Source organism: Glycine soja, chromosome 11 (assembly GCF_004193775.1).
Source record: "Glycine soja cultivar W05 chromosome 11, ASM419377v2, whole genome shotgun sequence".
Taxonomy (NCBI): Eukaryota; Viridiplantae; Streptophyta; class Magnoliopsida; order Fabales; family Fabaceae; genus Glycine; species Glycine soja.
In genome coordinates, this window is record NC_041012.1 from 16,905,965 (window position 1) to 16,924,943 (window position 18,979).

At 32.3% G+C, this 18,979-nt stretch overlaps 2 protein-coding genes across 5 annotated transcripts; one reads left to right on the forward strand and one right to left on the reverse strand.

Moving 5' to 3' along the window:
• The first annotated feature begins 2,561 nt into the window (after positions 1 to 2,561).
• On the forward strand, positions 2,562 to 9,904 carry LOC114373449 (DNA ligase 1-like). Of its 4 annotated transcripts, XM_028330910.1 has the most exons (17): positions 2,564 to 3,325; positions 3,517 to 3,639; positions 4,624 to 4,725; positions 4,805 to 4,921; positions 5,220 to 5,450; positions 5,537 to 5,631; positions 5,834 to 5,921; positions 6,354 to 6,485; positions 7,144 to 7,256; positions 7,651 to 7,752; positions 7,832 to 7,893; positions 8,055 to 8,126; positions 8,217 to 8,290; positions 8,377 to 8,433; positions 9,045 to 9,122; positions 9,264 to 9,341; positions 9,440 to 9,904. In XM_028330910.1, exons 1-17 carry the CDS (start codon positions 2,621 to 2,623, stop codon positions 9,509 to 9,511), a joined length of 2,301 nt encoding a protein of 766 aa, XP_028186711.1. In that variant the 5' UTR covers positions 2,564 to 2,620; the 3' UTR covers positions 9,512 to 9,904. The 4 variants fall into 4 exon arrangements, 3 of the variants coding, with proteins under 3 accessions (XP_028186712.1, XP_028186713.1, XP_028186711.1); XR_003658403.1 differs by lacking the exon at positions 9,440 to 9,904 and having other exon boundaries at positions 2,562 to 3,325; positions 8,366 to 8,433; XM_028330911.1 differs by lacking the exon at positions 9,045 to 9,122 and having other exon boundaries at positions 2,562 to 3,325; positions 8,366 to 8,433.
• A 2,553-nt stretch (positions 9,905 to 12,457) lies between these two features.
• LOC114377663 lies at positions 12,458 to 14,158 on the reverse strand. Its single transcript, XM_028336287.1, has 2 exons — positions 13,963 to 14,158; positions 12,458 to 13,798 (listed from the first exon to the last, which is right to left on the reverse strand). Exons 1-2 carry the CDS (start codon positions 14,014 to 14,016, stop codon positions 13,073 to 13,075), a joined length of 780 nt encoding a protein of 259 aa, XP_028192088.1. The 5' UTR covers positions 14,017 to 14,158; the 3' UTR covers positions 12,458 to 13,072.
• Between the last annotated feature and the right edge of the window lie 4,821 nt (positions 14,159 to 18,979).

The following is an 18,979-nucleotide window of genomic DNA, read 5'->3' on the forward strand; positions in this document are numbered from 1 at the left end:
CTTTTTTTAAGGAACCCAAAGAAACCAAACATATAATAGCAAAGTGGAATGTTGAAGTATCACAGTCTTGGGTATAAGGTTTCTAGGTCTATTCTATGCATGAATTGAAATGTCATGTATGTTTATCATTTGTAACATATAAAAGAACGAAAATCATGATAAAAATGATAGAAAATGAAAGAAAAAAAAGTTATATTTTGCTGATATTGCACCTCAAGTTGCACATTCACTCAACAAAACAACAATTTATTTTTTGATTAGAAAACAAACTAAGAAACTATAAAAAAAACAAAGCCTATATATAATAATAATAATAATAATAATAATAATAATAATAATAATAAGAGATAGGAAATAATGTTTGGTTTTGTTTCATTATTATTATTATCATTATCATTATTATTATTATTATTATTATTATTATTATTATTATTATTATTATGCAGTCTCTGTTCTACTATAGTTCCTTAGTTTGTTTTCTAATCAGAAAATAAATTGTAAGTCTAATATCTCAACTCTACCGTTAGTTTTTATCTTTATCTTGATTGCAACATCATGTGGAATGAACCTTCCACACACAACTACCCTGGTCTGATTCTTTTCTAGGGGATGGGTATCCGACTCTAGCACAATAGCAAAGTGGAATCTTGAAGTATCACGGTTATGTGTATAAGGTTTCTAAGTCTATTCTATACATGCATTGTCAACAATTTATAAATAATGAATTAGAATGTCCATTAAAACTCAAAATTAATCAAACCTTTCGACTTGATCGTGATGTGGTAGTGAACTGAGTAGATTGAGAAAATAGGCCAGTGGCACTTGTATATGTCTGATAAAAAAAACAAAACATTAAAAAGGATATATAATAAGTTGAAAAATTAATAAAATATAAAATAAACACACTTGCTAAAGTTAAATCAACTACACATAATATTATTATTATTATTATGACTAATAACATCAATCTATTTTTTAAATGTCATATGAATCTAATTATTATCACAAAACTTGATTCAGGAGACAAATTTGAATCACGGGATGAAAGTCATTAGTCTATTATGTACATTCACGCGCAAATATCAAAATAAAAATTTTCAACAGAATATACCATTAAAACTTAACCGTATACAACAACTTACTCCTCCATTGGCCAAAGCAATGGCCATAATTGCTGGAGCTTCCATGACCCATGAAATCGAAACATGTTAATTGCACATATACTGCACATATATTCATCCTGTTAATTCTGTATCAATCAAAACGAAATTCGAAAGCCAATATGTATGTGTAACACACCCTTTGAATCCTATTGTTGCAACCCTTGAATGGACAAAGCGTCATCACCTTCAGTACCGCCGTTGTCACTATCGCTTGTCCCAAAAATCAAACCACAAAAAATCAGACCAAAAAAAGAAAAAGAATAGATAAAAATGACACATTTATTCTTCAACAACATCCTGCGAATCCTATTGTTGCAACCCTTACATGGGCAAAGCGCTGTCACCTTCAGCACCACCGTTGTCACTGTAGCCTGTCCCAAAAATCAAACCACAACAAATCAGACCAAAAAAAGAAAAAGAATAAATAAAAATGACACCTTTATTCTTCAACACCGTCTTGTGAATCCTATTATTGCAACCCTTGCATGCGCAAAACGCCGTCACCTTTAGCACCGTCGTTGTTACTGTAGCCTGTCCCAAAAATTAAATCACAAAAAATCATACCAAAGAATAGAATGAAGATGAGAAGAGAACCATATAAAAAAACAGAAAATGCAACATGCACAACACAAAGAAAATGACTTTCTTGTAGCTGGTTGTGTTCGAATCGAAAGAGAAGAGAAGAAAATAGAAGAAGAAAGAAAGGAAGAGAAGCTAGCAAGACACATGACAACTCGGTGGCAGAAAACCAAAGTTAAAACTGGAGGAGTAAATTGACCAAATACCCAGCAAAAATGTCCGATGTCAAACTCTCAGCCATGGACACAATAAACATTTTACTTTACTTTAGTTTTATTATATAGATATAGATAGATAGATTGATATAACAATATGAATAAAATTTAGATACAACTCTTTAAATATTTATACAGCTCATGCAATTTCGAGCAATTGCACAAGCACATCCTATTTTTTTAACTATTATTTTTGCTTCCCTTGCAGAAGATGTGTAGTATAAAATTTGAAAGGTGTCAGTGTAACATAAAAAGAAATACTAATGCAAATATTTTCAATCTTTAAGCAATTAGTGTAGAAAAAAAATGATGAGATTAAGTGTAATTACACGAAATCTGAGGAAGTATTGCTGTAATTTGATCAAATTATGTACCTGAAGTATTATAGTAACACAACACAATACTAATTGTGTTAAATTTCTATTATTATGTAATATTAGTCACTAAATTAACAATTAGTAAATTATATAATATATACTTATTTACATATATGTAAGATATTTTAAATATATATATATATATATATATATATATATATATATATATATATTAGGTGCAGGGCGAGATGAGATATATATTTATCAGAAATCTTAAATATGGTGCAATAATGAATGATTGGAGTTGTTGGTGGTGCTAAGCACGTGTGAGAAGAATGTCCCAAATATGATAGTTCCCGCCATTTGTATCATCTTTCCCGGCAATTGCTCATTTTCGCATTGCTTCCCTCCTCCCTTCTGTCGCTCTCTCTTCTCTTCCCCTCTTTCTCTCTCTCTCCGCACCAAGTCCAAGCCTCCCTCCGCCTTCGACGCCCTCATGTCCGGCGCACGCGCCGCCGCCAAGAAAAAATCCCAATCCCAACCATCCCCCAAGAAACGCAAAACTCCATCCTCTCAAAACCCTAGCAACCTCAAAACCCTTACACCGCAAGAACCCGCCGTTAAACCGGAAGAACACACCGTTAAGCCCGAACCGCTGAATGCCCCTCCCGTGCCATCTTCTTCGAAGGAGAAGACTGCGGAGCTGAAGAAGCAAGTTCCCCAGCTGAAGAAGAAACCCTCAGATTTCGATCCTGCTTCGATAACCGCATGGGAGAAAGGCCAGCCTGTGCCGTTTCTATTTCTCTGCTTGGTCTTCGACATCATTTCTCAAGAATCCAAAAGAATTGTAATCACTGACATTGTTTGCAATCTTCTGAGGACTGTTATGCACTGCACGCCGGAAGATCTCGTCAAGGTCGTTTACCTCTCTGCAAACCGGATCGCGCCCGCCCACGAAGGGGTGGAATTGGGAATTGGCGAGGCTTCCATCACCAAGGCGCTTGCTGAGGCGTATGGAACAAATGAGGCCTGGATTAAGACTCAGTATCAGGTGATTGAATTGAGTCTCTTTTTTTTTTGGTTCTTTCTTGCATTCTGGTTATTGAATTGAATTTGACTCAAGAATATGTTTGTTAAGACTTAAGACTCAGTATCGGGTGATTGAATTGAGTCTTTTTGGTTCTTTCTTGTGTTCTTCTTGTTGAGTTGAATTTGATTGAAGGAGATGTTAGTTGTTTGCAGAAAAAAGGGGATTTGGGCTTGGTTGCTAAAGAGAGCCGTTCTTCGCAGCCCATGATTATGATGTTTAAGCCTGAAGTATTGACTATTAGGAAGGTTTTCAACACTTTTCGCCTTATTGCTAAGGTTTGTTACTGTCGATTTCTGAATATCGTGCATTTGGGTTGTTCGCTTATTCACACTACTTCTTACGACCCACCTTGCCTCAATCTTGTGGCTTTTTGTTTTAAATATTAGTGTCTAGTTTTGTCTTGACAAGTTTAGACCTGTTTTGATAAACTTCTCAATAAGCACGTGTAGTAGAAGAAAAATGAGATGCTAAAATGTTTTAAGTTTCTCCCATAAATTAAAATTAGCCTGTGGTTTGTTGTTTTAAACATTAGTGTCTAGTTTTGCCCTCACAAGTTTAGGTCCTATTTGGATAAACTTTTTCATGAGCACTTAGAAAAGAAAAAAGTAAAATGAGATGAGCTTCTCTCATACTTAAAAATATGTATATACTTCAACTTCTATAGAAGCTTTCTCATCTATCTTCTTCAAAAGTTTACGTGATAAGTTGATATTAGTGTCTAGTTGATTTTAATCCAAGTTGTTCTACATGCGCATGGGGTTTAATTTGAAATAATTATATTAAATTACAATATTGAGTGATTGAAGAAACTAAGCACAAGCATGCTCACGGGCCTTTGTTTTGGGATAACCAGGTTTAGTGTATTCTCATATGGTGGTAGAAAAGGATTTGCAAATATGAATTCTGTGATAAACTGATATTGGTAACTTGGAGTGTGTTATTGGTGCCCTTATCACATAGTGTTGTTAGAAGTTTGTTGGAGTTTAATGTGCTGTACCATGGGAAGGAGGTTTATTTATTTTTTATTTTTTTTCTATTTGCCAGGGACATATTTTTTGCTGAAAGCTGTTACATGTTCGTTTGGATCTTTAAATTTCTTGTCATCTGTGTGGCGGGTATGTTGGATGTTAGTATGCTTGGTCTATGTTCTGTAAGAAGAAAAGAGGAATTTGTGTTTGGATTTGAAACAATTTTTTGTATAGAGCTGAATGTTGTTAAATTTTGCTGGTATGATGTCTTTATTTCTAAAATGTGTACAGGAATATGGGAAAGAAAGTCAAGAGAAGAAAAAGAATCATATGAAGGCACTTCTTGTTTCTGCAACTGACTGTGAACCTCAATATCTAATCCGTTTGCTACAGGTTGAAATTGTAATTTTTATTGAAATGTTCTGGTGGACTTACTTCTTCTTGTTAATTGCATCTTGGTCTTGTTTTCTAGTCAAAGTTGCGAATTGGCTATGCTGAGAAAACTCTCTTAGCTGCATTAGGTCAAGCTGCAGTATACACTGAAGAACACTCTAAACTGCCTCCTGATATTCAGTCTCCTTTAGAAGAGGTAAGCTAATCTGATTGGGGTGGGAAATACAGTATAGAGTGAATTGGTTTAAAAAGCTTAGTCTTGTGAGGCCAGGTTGAATAGCAATAGGTGTGCTGGGTTTTAAATATTTTAAAGTGCTTCAGCACTAAACATTGGGGATGGGGTGCTGCTGCTGTCTAAATGGGCATCAGTGATTTCATGTTAAGTTACCACCAACTTTTCCCTATTCTGCATTTTAGGAAACTTTAGGCGTAGTAATTCATTATATTTCCTTTCCTATTATATATATTTTATTTCTGGTTTCATTTTGCATCAGGCTTCGAACATTGTTAAACAAGTCTATTCTGTTCTTCCTGACTATGACAAAATAATATCTGCACTGCTTACGGAGGGTCTTTGGATGCTTCCAAAGAAATGTAATTTTACTCCTGGTGTTCCAATTGGACCTATGCTGTCAAAGGCAACAAAGGGTGTATCTGAAATTCTAAATAAATTCCAGGATGTGGAGTTTACCTGTGAATACAAATATGATGGAGAGCGTGCCCAGGTGATACTTCATGGTCAAATTTTCCTTCAGAAACATGGCCCTCATGATACTTATTATGTGCAATAACATTAGCTGTATTGAGACAGATACATTACCTGGAGAATGGCTCAGTTGAGATTTACAGTAGACATGCAGAACGGAATACTGGGAAGTTTCCTGATGTTGTTGCTGCTGTTTCAAGGTAAAAAAAAATGTATTAGGAATATTATATGAGGTCTGGTTCAGTCTTTCTAGGTTGGTTATGGACATTCCTTAACAAGAAGCTGCATTTAGAGAACAAACACTCTTAATAGCCGGTGATTGCTTGAGATAAGTACACTGTTGTCTGCTTCCTAGTGCAACTCTCAACTCCGTAATTTCTGATATTTGCTTTCATTGATCAGGTTAAAGAAACCAACTGTATCATCATTAATTCTTGATTGTGAAATTGTTGCATATGATCGTCAAACACAGACGATCCGTTCTTTCCAGGTAATCTTAATTCTGTTTTTTTTTTTTTTGTGTCAATACATCATTTAGTGATAGTGTAAAAACCTTTTAATACTGGCAGATGATTCAAGTTAAGTCCATTTGTTTGTTATGCATGTGTTGTCTTACCTATCTCGGTGATGCAAGTTTTCAATTTCTGATATTTTGTGAGGAGTTGAGATTTTAGACATGTGACTTGAAAGAAAAAGACTTTTTTTTTTAACTGATACATAGAAAGTCCTCTCTTATAGAAGAGATGAAGTGTGTCAGGTAGTTTTCTGCTTACCTATATGACTATATCCCTCGAAAATGGGAAATTACGCCTTATCACATTTTACTGTACTTGCATTTATCCTATCCAAAGTCGTGTGATACAGGACTTACAATTTAAAATCTCTTTTGACTCTTTCAAGAACATGCTTATGTTTTTGACAGGCGCTTAGTACTCGGGCTCGCAAGAATGTAGAAATGGAAGATATAAAGGTTGATGTTTGCATATTTGCTTTTGATTTGTTGTATCTTAATGGCCAAGCACTTCTTCAGGAAAACCTGAGAGTCCGTAGAGAGGTACCAACTTTTGTCTCTGCTCTGCCAAAAGTTTTATTTTATTGTTTTCTTTATTAAGTAGCCAAGTCCTTGATAGAGATGGATGGAAGTTGCAAAACTAAAACCTAATCCAGTTTTTAAGATAAATTTTTTAGGGTCCGTCCATAAACTATTAGATGTGCTGAGTTTAGGTTTTGGGTCAGCATCTTGCCTTGGCAAGGCCTAGCTGGATTTTTGTAAGATTGCACTGTAGTTCTGTATCTTTTAATTCAATGGCAAGCAATTGATTGAGCAAGTGCTAACAAGCTGAGTTTAGGAGTTATATTTCTGAAATGGTGCTGAAGTGTATGAGTCTGGACTGGAAAGATGGGTTAGAGTTTAATTGATTGTTCATTGTGCCACTTGTGTTGGTGCAGCTAAGTTGAAAGGTTTGAGCACTGACTGATAGCTGTAGCTTTACTAGCTTATGGCTTACTGGTTAGTAGTCAATCAAATATTTGTTTCAAATTGAAATGCAATAAATCCTAGTTGGGGAGCTCAAGGGATTGAGTTTTTAAAATAATTCAGTTTGGTAGGGGAGGCTACTGATCTCTTTTATACTGTTTATTAAATTTTATTTTTCAGAAGTAATTTTTCAGAAGTAATTATTCATTAAAAAAATTCAGTTTTCTCTCTACAGCATCTCTATGCCTCTTTTGAGGAAGAGCCTGGATTTCTTCAGTTTGCAACAACGATAACATCAAATGATGTTGAGGAAATACAGAAGTTTCTTGACCAAGCTGTTGGTGCAAGGTCTACTGATTCTTCTAGTCTATTTAGATTCATTGTAGATTGAAATTTCATCGTTTGAGTTTAAAATTATACATCATTTCAGCGTAATATATTATACTCTTTAAGTTATGTTAATGTGATTGCCTCATTACTAAAAGCATTTGATAGGGCATTGAAGGACATTAGACTACTTAATGTGTGTTTGATTTGCCGTTCAATCGTGTTGAACGTGAATGATATGTGAGACAAGGATTTATTTTGAATTATGTTCATAAAGTGGGAAACAGGCAAAACAAAGACAAACACACTCTTAATTATTTATCTAAGCATTCACAGCCGTTTCCAACTTTGGTTTTCTTGCAATAATATGAACGAGAAATTGTCATTGATATTTGGCTTGTCTCTTGATATGTAGTTGTGAGGGGTTAATTATTAAAACATTAAATGAGGATGCTACATATGAACCTTTGAAGCGATCACTCAACTGGCTAAAACTGAAGAAAGATTATATGGACAAGTAAGGATGTGACATTCATATTTCTTAATTCTTTTTTATCATGATGGATTTCTATTTATTCATTGGCTCTAATTTGCAGTATAGGGGACTCACTAGATTTGGTACCTATTGCTGCTTTCCATGGTCGTGGGAAACGTACAGGTAATCACGAAGTATACTCTTTAATGTGGTGATGATGCCTATGTTATTTATCTTTTAACATTATGCATAAACAAGGCTATGCCCCTGGGATTTTATATATACTGCTACCGTAAACCTTTAGCTCAAAGTAGTCTGAAATGAGATAATGGCATGTCTTGTAGGAGTTTATGGTGCCTTCCTCCTTGCTTGCTATGACAGTGACAACGAAGAATTTCAAAGTATTTGCAAGATAGGTGAGTATTTTCATTTTGTTAAGTCACTGCTCAGTTTATTTGTTTACTAAACTTGATTCTTTCTCGTAATTTTCTTGATATGGTGGGTAGGAACGGGATTCTCTGAAGCAGTGCTTGAAGAACGTTCTTCTAGTCTTCGTTCTAAAGTGATTCCCAAGCCAAAGGTCCCTGCCTCTTGTTTCACTCTTGACCTTTTCTGTGTCCTGCTTAATATTTTATAAATTAATTTAAACACGCTCTTTGATTTCAGGCATACTATAGATTTGGAGAATCAATCAATCCTGATGTCTGGTTTGAAGCCAGTGAGGTGAGAAATATCTTGTCCTTTCTTGGCATTTACATTATTATCTTTTCCAATTCTATTCTTTAATGTACTATCATTAATAAGTTATCTTACAATGCCTTTACTGATATTACTGTGCCCTTGTGTTGAATTTCCTATTACTTAAATGGAAGATATGGAAGAATTTTCATATTGCTGGGGATACTATCATGGTTTGGTGCCACTCGATCATGGCTGAAATGTGATCGAGTGGTCATCATATTGGCTGGGGATTTTATATGTTGTCCATCAACCTTTTTTTTGACATTGCCTTCTAGTTTAATGAGCGTCCTTGGAAATGTATTGCTAATTACAGTGTGGAGGATAATGGGATGCAGCTAACTAACATTGTGATCATTTTCTTTTGTATAATTCCTGGGACAGTGTAGTAAGCTTATGATACAAACTGCTTAACCATATTTTCCCTATCATATTATGATTTATGGCAATTCAATTTTTAAGTAAGAGGTGAAAGATCTAGAGTTGACATGCTTTTTCGCCAATGCCTTTTTATTTATATATTTTTATCCAATAAAATTGCATTATGATCATTGTAGCAAAGTTTTTTACTTTATATGTTACCTTATTTCATCCAGGTATGGGAGGTGAAAGCTGCCGACCTGACCATTAGCCCTGTTCACCGTGCTGCAGTGGGCATAGTAGATCCGAACAAGGTAATAAAAACAAGGAATTGGTGTGGAAATGCCACAAGTTTTCCTTTTTTTCACTCTGAATTCTGCCTGTTAACATTATTTAATTGTTAATCATAGCTGCATTTAACTTTTTTGGTGGCACTTGTACATTTTTCTATAAAGGGCATATCTCTTCGATTTCCACGACTACTTCGAGTCAGGCCTGACAAATCTCCCGAACAGGCCTCATCATCTGAGCAGGTAAAGTGCAATCTTCATCATCTGACAAAAATAAATGACAGTATTGAAAAAAGAGCAAATGGGAAATCAAAATTATGCTTTACTCGCTTGCTTTTCAGGTTGCTGAAATGTATAACGCTCAAAAACAAAATCACACGATCAACCAAAATGACGATGAAGATGATGATTGATTGAGTGAAAAAATTCTGTTTCTCACGCTGAGCTATAAGATCTCAGTATTTTTTGCTCTGATGATCCATTAGAGTGTAAATCTGAATTCTTTACCTTCAAGCATAGGTCAGAGAGCATAACTGCCTTTTCAACATGATTGAAAATTCGGTGTAAAACGTGAAAGAACCTCATGGAGGGTCCGAAAAGTAGACATTTGCGCTTAAACCATGTTTAGTTTGACAATTTTTCAGTAGAGGCCCCCCTGTTCCCTTAATTCTTGTGTAGAATTCTCTATTGTTCTTTGTAACATGATGCAGTAGTTTAGGTTTGTTAGCATTGACGAAAACAGTTTAAAATGTTTTTTCACGTTAATGGATCTCAACATTAATCCATGTGTCAAATGATTTAGCATAGCACGTGTTGTGAGAACTTTATCTTTCGGTATTCAATAGTAAAATTTGAAGTTTCTTTCTAACTGTAGATGTCGCTGTTTCAAATATCTAATATCTAATTCCATGGACCTGACTCAGTAAGATAAGATTGAATATTATTTCCATCATGGAGTTATGGGCGAATCTTCTAAGAGCCAGATAAACTTTTTAGAGAAAACTAAGGAGGACTGGGTTCAATGATTGCCGTGAAGTGAGATATGCCTAATGCTTTGAACGCGGCATGAGTATCTTGGTCAAGCAAGTGTTTCATCTTCTTCAAGCCTCCGCGTTCAGTGGAATAAGCCCCCGTAAACCCTTGTCACTTCGATCCCAGTTAAAGGTTCTTCTGCGATAGGTCCAAACTAGTTTTCGTTTCTTACTTTACTTTGATTTGTTTTTTTTACCCTCTTTTTAATAGGTTTTGCCATAGGTTTAAACTTTGAATTTTCGTTCTTATTTGCAGACTAGAAGTGTGACCTGTTTTTGAATTTTCATTTGTCTAATCATTCTGTTCTTCGAACCTAAGCGGTTACTTGTTGGCCCGACTTATAATTATGGGCCTGGGCTTTATTTGGTTAAAAACTATAGGGTGTTGCTAGGTGCACCCAGCATTTTCCCATTTTGTCCTTCACTCTTATGAAAAAACTTCTTCCGGGTAAGAATTCCGTAATTCTTACGAAAGAACTTCTTCCATAAGAGTCTTACATTATTGGCCCAAGCAAGACTTGAACCTGTCGATTTCAGGTTATTAGCATAATGCTCTAACTAACTGAGCTAATGAACCAATTACGTTATAAAATAAATAATATTATTATATATAATACTAAAATTTCTAATGTATATTTAATGTGTGCATGTAAATTTAAATAATAAATTTTGTGATAATTAATTTTAATATAAATCATACGAATTATTTAATCTGCATATTTTTTAAAAAATAAAAAAATATATACTATTAGAAAATTTAATATATCAAAATTAATTGTTACAAAAAAATATTTAAAAAATAGTAAATATTTAAAAAATTTAATAAAAAAATATTTAATCTGTATATTAAATTTTGTAATAGTAAATATTTTTTATTTTTAAAAAAATATATGAATTAAATAATTCGTATAATTTATATCAAAATCAATTGTTACAAAATTTATTATTTAAATTTACATGCACATTAAATATACATTAGAAATTTTAGTGTTATATATAACAAAATTATTTATTTTATAACACAATTAATTTATTAGTTCAGTTGGTTAGAGCATTATACTAATAACCTGAAACTCTTAGGGAAGAAATTTTTGCATAAGAATAAAAGGCAAAATTGAAAAAATAAAAAAATGCTGGATGAACCTGATAACACCCAAAACTATATTTGTGTCATTGAGTTGTTTTAATTTGGCTTATTCGGCCTAATATTGACCAAAGCTTCGAGGTCTTGTCTTGTAAGGCATGAGTGGCGTCATTTGCGCAGCCTGTGTTCACGGTTTAGAAGAGGCTTGGCGTGTTTTCTAGGACTTCCTTGTTGCCGTCACTGCCAAGGATACATTGATGTTAATGTTTAATTACACACATATTTATGAAAGTTACATTTCTATTTTAATTTTTCAATTAACAAAGCAATTGGCGCTAACCTCGCAAGAGAGGTCAAAATAATGAGATATAAGGTTAATTAATGGTGAAGAAAGAAAAAAAAAAAAAAGAAGGAAGGAATTTTGTATTTCTTACGAATAAAAACTAACAATTAATATTTTTTTATTAAAGAAAAAAAATCCGAAAATCTTAGGTTCTTGAATAGGAACTGTGACAATTGCTGGGTAAAGTTCACATTTGGAAATTACGTGCAGTACGCACTATATTTAGGCAGAGTTATGCAGCCTGTGCATGCACCTGTCTGCTTTGGAGAAGACTGTCCATGTGACTTACCTTTACCTGCCCTTGAGCGTGTAACATACCACTGTTATAGAACATGGCTACACTTAGTATATCAACTGTGATGCTGACATCCTTCTCTCGGATCTTGGAAATTTCGTAATTGGTCCCAACTCCCAAATAATTATAGTTTGATAACTAAAAGGATTTTCTAAAATAACAATCGCACTATTATAAGAGAAATGGTATACCATGAATTGGAGTTATTAGAGGAGAGGGATGACTAAGCTTTTTGTTATGCCATTGACAACAACAGTTTAATGATTGTAGACAACAACTTTTTGTTATTTAAGAAAAAAAAAAATCGTTTTTGGGGTACGATATGATTCAACTTTTTATATACCATAATTTGGCATTCTTCATTTGTTGGTTGAGTGGATGATTTTTGCTTTCGTTGCCATGCTCTCATGGAACATGATAAGGTAACATAAGAGATGTATTGGTTAAAACTGCTCTTCTGTGCCTCTTTAAAAGGAAGAGATATTTGGCGCGCTCATAATGGAAAATCATAAACAGATTGAGTGGGAGCAGATACATACATACATAAAACTAAAAGAAGAGATTGCTTTACTGTAGTTATTAGAATAGAAAAAGATAGAAGAAATAGGATTAGAAGTGAATAATGATAACTTTCTCTAAAAAAGCTTAATATAATCATACACCACACCAGTAATAGATCCTGATTCTGATTTGTGGGTCCCACCTACCCCGACACACAGAACTAATGGCCGTCCCTCTTGGTGGTTGGCCACACCATCCCCCAACTCCAACGACTACACACCCAAATCATCCATCCCCTTAATTGTTGATGTGATCTAATACACCAATCTCTCTCTCTCTCTCTCTCACCCTAACACACACACTCATCATTCACTGCACTACAGTAGTAGTAATATCCTAGTTACATTACAATTTCAGTAGTGACCCTTTTCACTTCACACAAAACAAAAGGAGAATGTGAAAAGGGCAAAAATGCCAGCCAGGGACAAATTCTTCATCCACCAAAAACATCACCAGCAGAAACCCAAAATCAAACCTTTTTTCCTTCAGTTCTTTTCCTCCCACCGAGTTAAAAACAAAACCACTGTACATTAAACACTAGATCAGTCGAATCAAACACCACCTTGCTACTCTTCCTAACCTTTTTTAAATCATATTATAAATTAAAAAACTAAAAATAGATAAATAAAACTGACTTTAGTAACAGTTTAGTAGTAGTTGTCAGTGGAGTACAATCCTTTGGAACTTGTTCTGTGTGGGAGAATCAGTGCCCTCAAAGAAAACCCTTTTCCTACTTACTCTCCCACAGTTGGAGGTGATGAAGGAATCTTGATGAAGTTGTTGTTGTGGTGGTGGTGAAGGAATGGTGACAGGTGGAATCTCAAAGGACTCAAGAGGGGGTGGAGGGTGTCTCCATTGAGGAAGTGGTCCTGCAAGAAGCAGTGTCTGAAGCAAAGGACCAGCTTTCATCACTGCTTGCAAAAGCTTACCCTTTTCTGGCAACGGTTTATCTTGTGAAATTAACTCAATCATTGATTCTGGCAACTGTTGCTGCAGCTGAGAAGAAGGACCCGCATGATGATGCGGTTGTGGCGGCAAATGCTCCATAAGTGGAGAAGAAACAATGCTTTCTTCACAATCAGATGAAGAGAGGCCATTATTGGAGGAATCATTATTAATTCCTCCTCTTCTTGGCTCATCCTCAATGCTGGAAACTCCAGAAGCAGGTGCTGTTTGGTGCTGCTGATGAAAAACCATTTTCTCCAACACTAGTAGTCTCTGGCATTTCTCTTGAGCTTCATCTCTTTCCCTTATCACTTTGTTCAGAAGCTCCTTTAGGGTGAGAAGCTGATCGTCTCTTTTCCTTAGCTCTTCTTGGACACCTGCTCTTGTTTGTTCCAGCTCAAGGGTTGTGTACATCAGAGACTGCTTCAGCTCCTCCACTGACTGTGCCAACATCAAAGTTATGTGATTAATCAACAATTAGTCCATAATAAAGGGTCGTTTCTCATTACTCATTACACATTTTTTTTATGACTAAAATGTTCGACTAAGGGGGAAAAAATGAAGAAAAAAAAACTTTTGTAGGTAGTTATTAGTTAGTTAGTTACCTTGCCGTGGCAGTAGTAAGCCCAACTAAGAAGAGGAGTGCGTTGGTTGTCCATGTTTTTGGTCTCAAAATTAATGACAATTTGGTATGAAATGAACAAAAATTGTGTGTTGTTGGAAGAGAGAAAGTGGAAGGGGAGGGAATGAATGGAAAAGATGAAAAGTGCTGAGAGAGAGTTAGGGGGTTTGGGGGAGGGTTGAAGGTCTTTTATAAGAACTAAGAAGTGGTCCAAGTTACTGTGTGGGTTTTGCCTTCTCAACCGGGGTTGAAAAAAAAAGCACAAAAGCTAAACTGTGCCCAAATCCTACGCCCTCCTATGCCCTATGGTTATCACTGTATGATGTAACTTATAATATCTGGTTAGTTCCGTGATATGTGATGTCTTATTATTGGATGGATATTAGTTTGTAGAAAGTTTTTAAAGGCTAGTAATTTAATATCATCTATATCAAAATTAGCAACATAGTATCAAAAACTAGAGGTTCGGTCACAAGTCTACCTGTATAAAAAAAAAATATTAGGAACACGTTATTCATAAATATTAAGTTTTTATTAACATGAATGATTGAATTTGTATTTTTTTTAATCACCAATCAATCTTATGTTTCATAAATGCTAAGAACATATTTTTTTAATACACATTTCTTATTAATTGAAATTTATTATAAATTTTTGTCAATTTCAAATCTTATTTAATAACTTTTTCATAATTTTCTAGTTTTTAATAAATTTTAAATAATAAATCATATTGTGCCAGATAGTCATTAAAAATTATTAACTCTTTAAAAAAATGCATCAATCAAGAAAAATTAATCATTAACTTTACTAAGAGACATATTGAGTTTTAAAAAAATTACACTTTTGTTTTCGGACAAAAAGAAAGAGAAGTGAATTGTATCAAGAAAACTTATTAAGCTCATGGCAAACTTTTAACTAAATAACCCTTATACAGGACTACCCAAGTACCCAAAATATATGAAATATGAAACATAATGAAAGTAAATTGTTTTTTAAATTAATTTTACTTGTAATATTAGTAGTTGGAATTTTAAAACTGTCTCTTTGATTGATGCATTATTTCTTCTTCTTCTTTTTTGACTATTATTACTAAGAAGAATTTTCTTAATTTTTTTAGTGGGAAAATCTATGTAAATTGTATTATTAAAAAACTTAAATTATTCAATAGAACTTATAGAAATTTCATCTATTAATAAAATTACTTAATATATTTCTAATACAGACATATATTTTGACTGTGATTAAATATTCTCACCAATATAAATTCGAGATCAATCCTTAAATAGAAATAATAGTAATTAAGTAAAGTCTTTTTTAAACAATAATAACATTTTTTTAGTATTCATTAATCATTACAGATAAAGTTCCTTTAAAATTGTAGTCTATTATATTTTTATTGGAACAATCATTATTATTAGAAAAAGAGATTCATGAGATTATCAACTATGAATTGTTCATCCCAATTAATAAAGTACTAAGGTAATAGTCAAGACAGTATTATTTTTATATGGCAAACATCTTTCGTCAGTTTAACGGAACTTTTGCATAGAGAAATGTTGGAGAGACAAGGAGTAAAAGTCTCAATATATATACGATCTAAAATTGATTAATATAAAATTCTAAATTCAATTGAACTGTATGTAATGTATGACTTTGTTGTTCTACGTTATGATTTTAATAGTTCGTATGTATGCTGGATGATAGCCAAAATAATTAAGCAATAAAAAGCAGGACCAAGCAACATACTATTTTTATATATAACAAAAAAAAATATAACACTTTTATAATATTATTTTTATTTCCCTATATTATATTACTCATCTTGTCTTTTTTCTTCTCTACTTCTTATCTCTCTCATAATTATAAAAACTTTTGTACAAATTTGTTATAAAAGAATAATCTCTCTTTTGTGTTAACCTTAACCTCCCACCGTTTCGGGTCTATTGCTTGGCTTTTCCGGCATCTTGCATGCTTTTGATCAAGAAATTAAAATCTAAGATAAGAAAGCCACCGTATAAAACAGTGATAACTGATAACCTTTCAACTATAAAGTAACAATAATAGCAAAAAATGAAGAGCAGGACGTGACATGTCCCTTGAAAAGTTCAATAATAATAAAATGATTTTTTAAATATAAATATCTCATGTAACTAGAAAATTAAGGAGTATTCCCAAATTTTTCAATTCATGGTGAGTCTAACGGGAGGAGTTAAATAGATTTTTTAGATTTAATAGTATTCAATGTTATAAAATTGTATTATAATTTTACAATAATATGAAACATCCTGGAATGCCAAAACATTAATTGTTTGGGTTATTGTATCCGTACATCAATATTCTCATCTATTTTTTTTTATCTAGCTTTCTTCGTTTATGATTATCTCCGTTCTTATATATAAGAATTAATTATCTAATTTATTAAAATTAAAAAAATAATTAACTTAGTTAATAACAATAAATTTATCTTAAATTTATAATTTTTTTAAAACTATCATTCTCATTAATATTTTTTCTTTTAATCATTTGTCAATATATTATTTTTCTTTTTGTAATGATATATTTCTAATATAAAAATAATTAATACTAAAAAAATTATAAATTAAATCTTATAAAAAGCAAATATTTTTTTAAACTTAGATATTATAAACAGGAATGAAGGAAATATTATATAATTTTTTGGATTAACATAACAAAGGAGTATTCACTTATTAACTGGTGATTAATTGATTATCTTAAGTATCTTATTTTAATCACTTTTATTTTTATCATTCGAGACTCGAACAAGAAACCAGAGGACTAAGCCCAATTCTACTCTCCCATACCAACAACTTGTTGGTTCACTATTACACAATTTATCAATTTTCTCTCTTTCTTTAGTTTTTCTGATTTTTTTTCTACACATATATAGAAAAATGCATGAGGTGTGCGTTTAATGTTTTCCTAATTTTTTTATTATGATGGTAAAAATATAAGATAAAAACCTCTTCATCAAAACGAGACTAATTAGATTCACATGGAATTTTTTTAAAATACAGTTATTTCCAAAATGATCTTATCCCCCAACATAATTAATTAATAAATAAACGTGTTAATATTACTATTCAAACTTTGCTGGCTTTTGACTGAGATGAAGTTATTTTACGACAGTAATTTGAATCCATGAAGTATATGATTCTCACTTATTATTCCTTACCCCCAGGGCAAGTAACTTAAACTCTCTTTTTCTATGCATGCATCGCCATTTTTGGCTAAGCCAACTTACCCTTTTCATTTTCATTACACGTGGGCTGCTTCCTGCAGTAAATCCAAACATTTATTTTGTATTTTACCACACGATTCCAATTAATTGGTTCCATATATCCACATGAATGCCTCACTTTGATTTTTCTTCTTTGCCTAAATTACAAGAGAATAAAGTTTGAGATAATTTTAAAACATGAATACTTGTTTTGGATCAAATAAAAGGGTTACCTTATTTTATTTGGAAATGATTTAAATTAAGAAATATGTTTATATGTATATATATTATTGCATGAATGGACATTAATTATAAAAAATAAAATTATTCATGGAATATATGCCAATTAAATTATATTTTTTTATGAAATACCTCAATTGGAACTATGTGTTTTTTTATATAAATAGACAGAGGGTATAATATAAATATTTTCATCAACCAACACACACAAAATAAAATCAATATGTTCAATACATTCATAAATTTTTTTTTTTATATATATATATATACCTTTGAACATAAAAGATACAAAAAGAAATATCATTCTGTAAACACAATATTGCTCTCATCACTTGAGTTTTGAGAACGCAAGCTATAATTAAGGGTTCTATTATAGCTTAAAGAAAATTCATTAGTAAAAAGTTACACCTATTGAGTTATGGTTTGTTTGGTACAGAAGAAAAGTAGATGATGGAATAAGGAGGGATGGAAAAAACTAAAATATCTAATACTTCCTTTATTTGGGAAAAGAAGACAACCGATAGAGTGGATGCTACAACATAGTCTCATGGTTATTTTATATAGGCTAAAATAGAATTTTTGTTTTTTATTTTTTTAAATTTATAAATTTATTTTTATTTTTTAATTGAGATATTTTATTTTTTATTTTTAAAATAATTGTGATTTTAGTCGTCCTATTAAGATATTTTGCTTTTTACTTTTAGTTTTCTTGGTTAATTTTAAATTTATTGACGGTGTAATTTTTAAATTATTTTTTTAATAAATTATGTTTGTTAACAATTAAATAATTAAAAAAATATTTATCATATAAATAATAAATAAACATGGGTCCATCAACATTTACAAAATACATAAATTAATATTTAAAATTAATCATAAAAACTAAAATTATAAATTTTTTTAAAAATAAGAAATAAAATATGTTAAATAAAAACAAGAAACTAAAATCGTAAAATAGGAGACAAAATATTATTACCAAGATATTATTACTTTTTATATTTTCAATCCCGAAATATTGTTCAACTATCGGGGTCTACTTTTAAGAGCTATGACTTGCAATTACTCGTTAAAGTTTTCTCCTTGTATCTCCAACTAGAGGGTAATCTCCAAAATCTAACACCTACCCTTTCTATGTAAGAACGAGATAAAGGTTAGAAAAACTTTTGTCATATAGTAATGTAGATATCATGTGCAACCAATAGGATGCATTGGTCTTTTCTTTTTTCAATGAAACAATTTGTTTTGGTTGACAATTTCAACAGTTGAGCGTGTGAAAGATGACTAATATATATGTTGACAAAATTGAAGTGGTTCTGTATGAACATTATCAGCAGCAGTGCGTGTGGATCGGAAGATGAATAATTTGTTGTTCAATTTTTATGTTTTCCAGTAGTAATGTGAAAATGCAATCATAAATTTAAGTTCAATTTGCTAATTAACTTACAGAGAAATGGTTTTAGTTGAGTGATTTGTTGAAGTGGTATATGCTTGATTCTATTATGTAGGATATCTAATTTGAGCC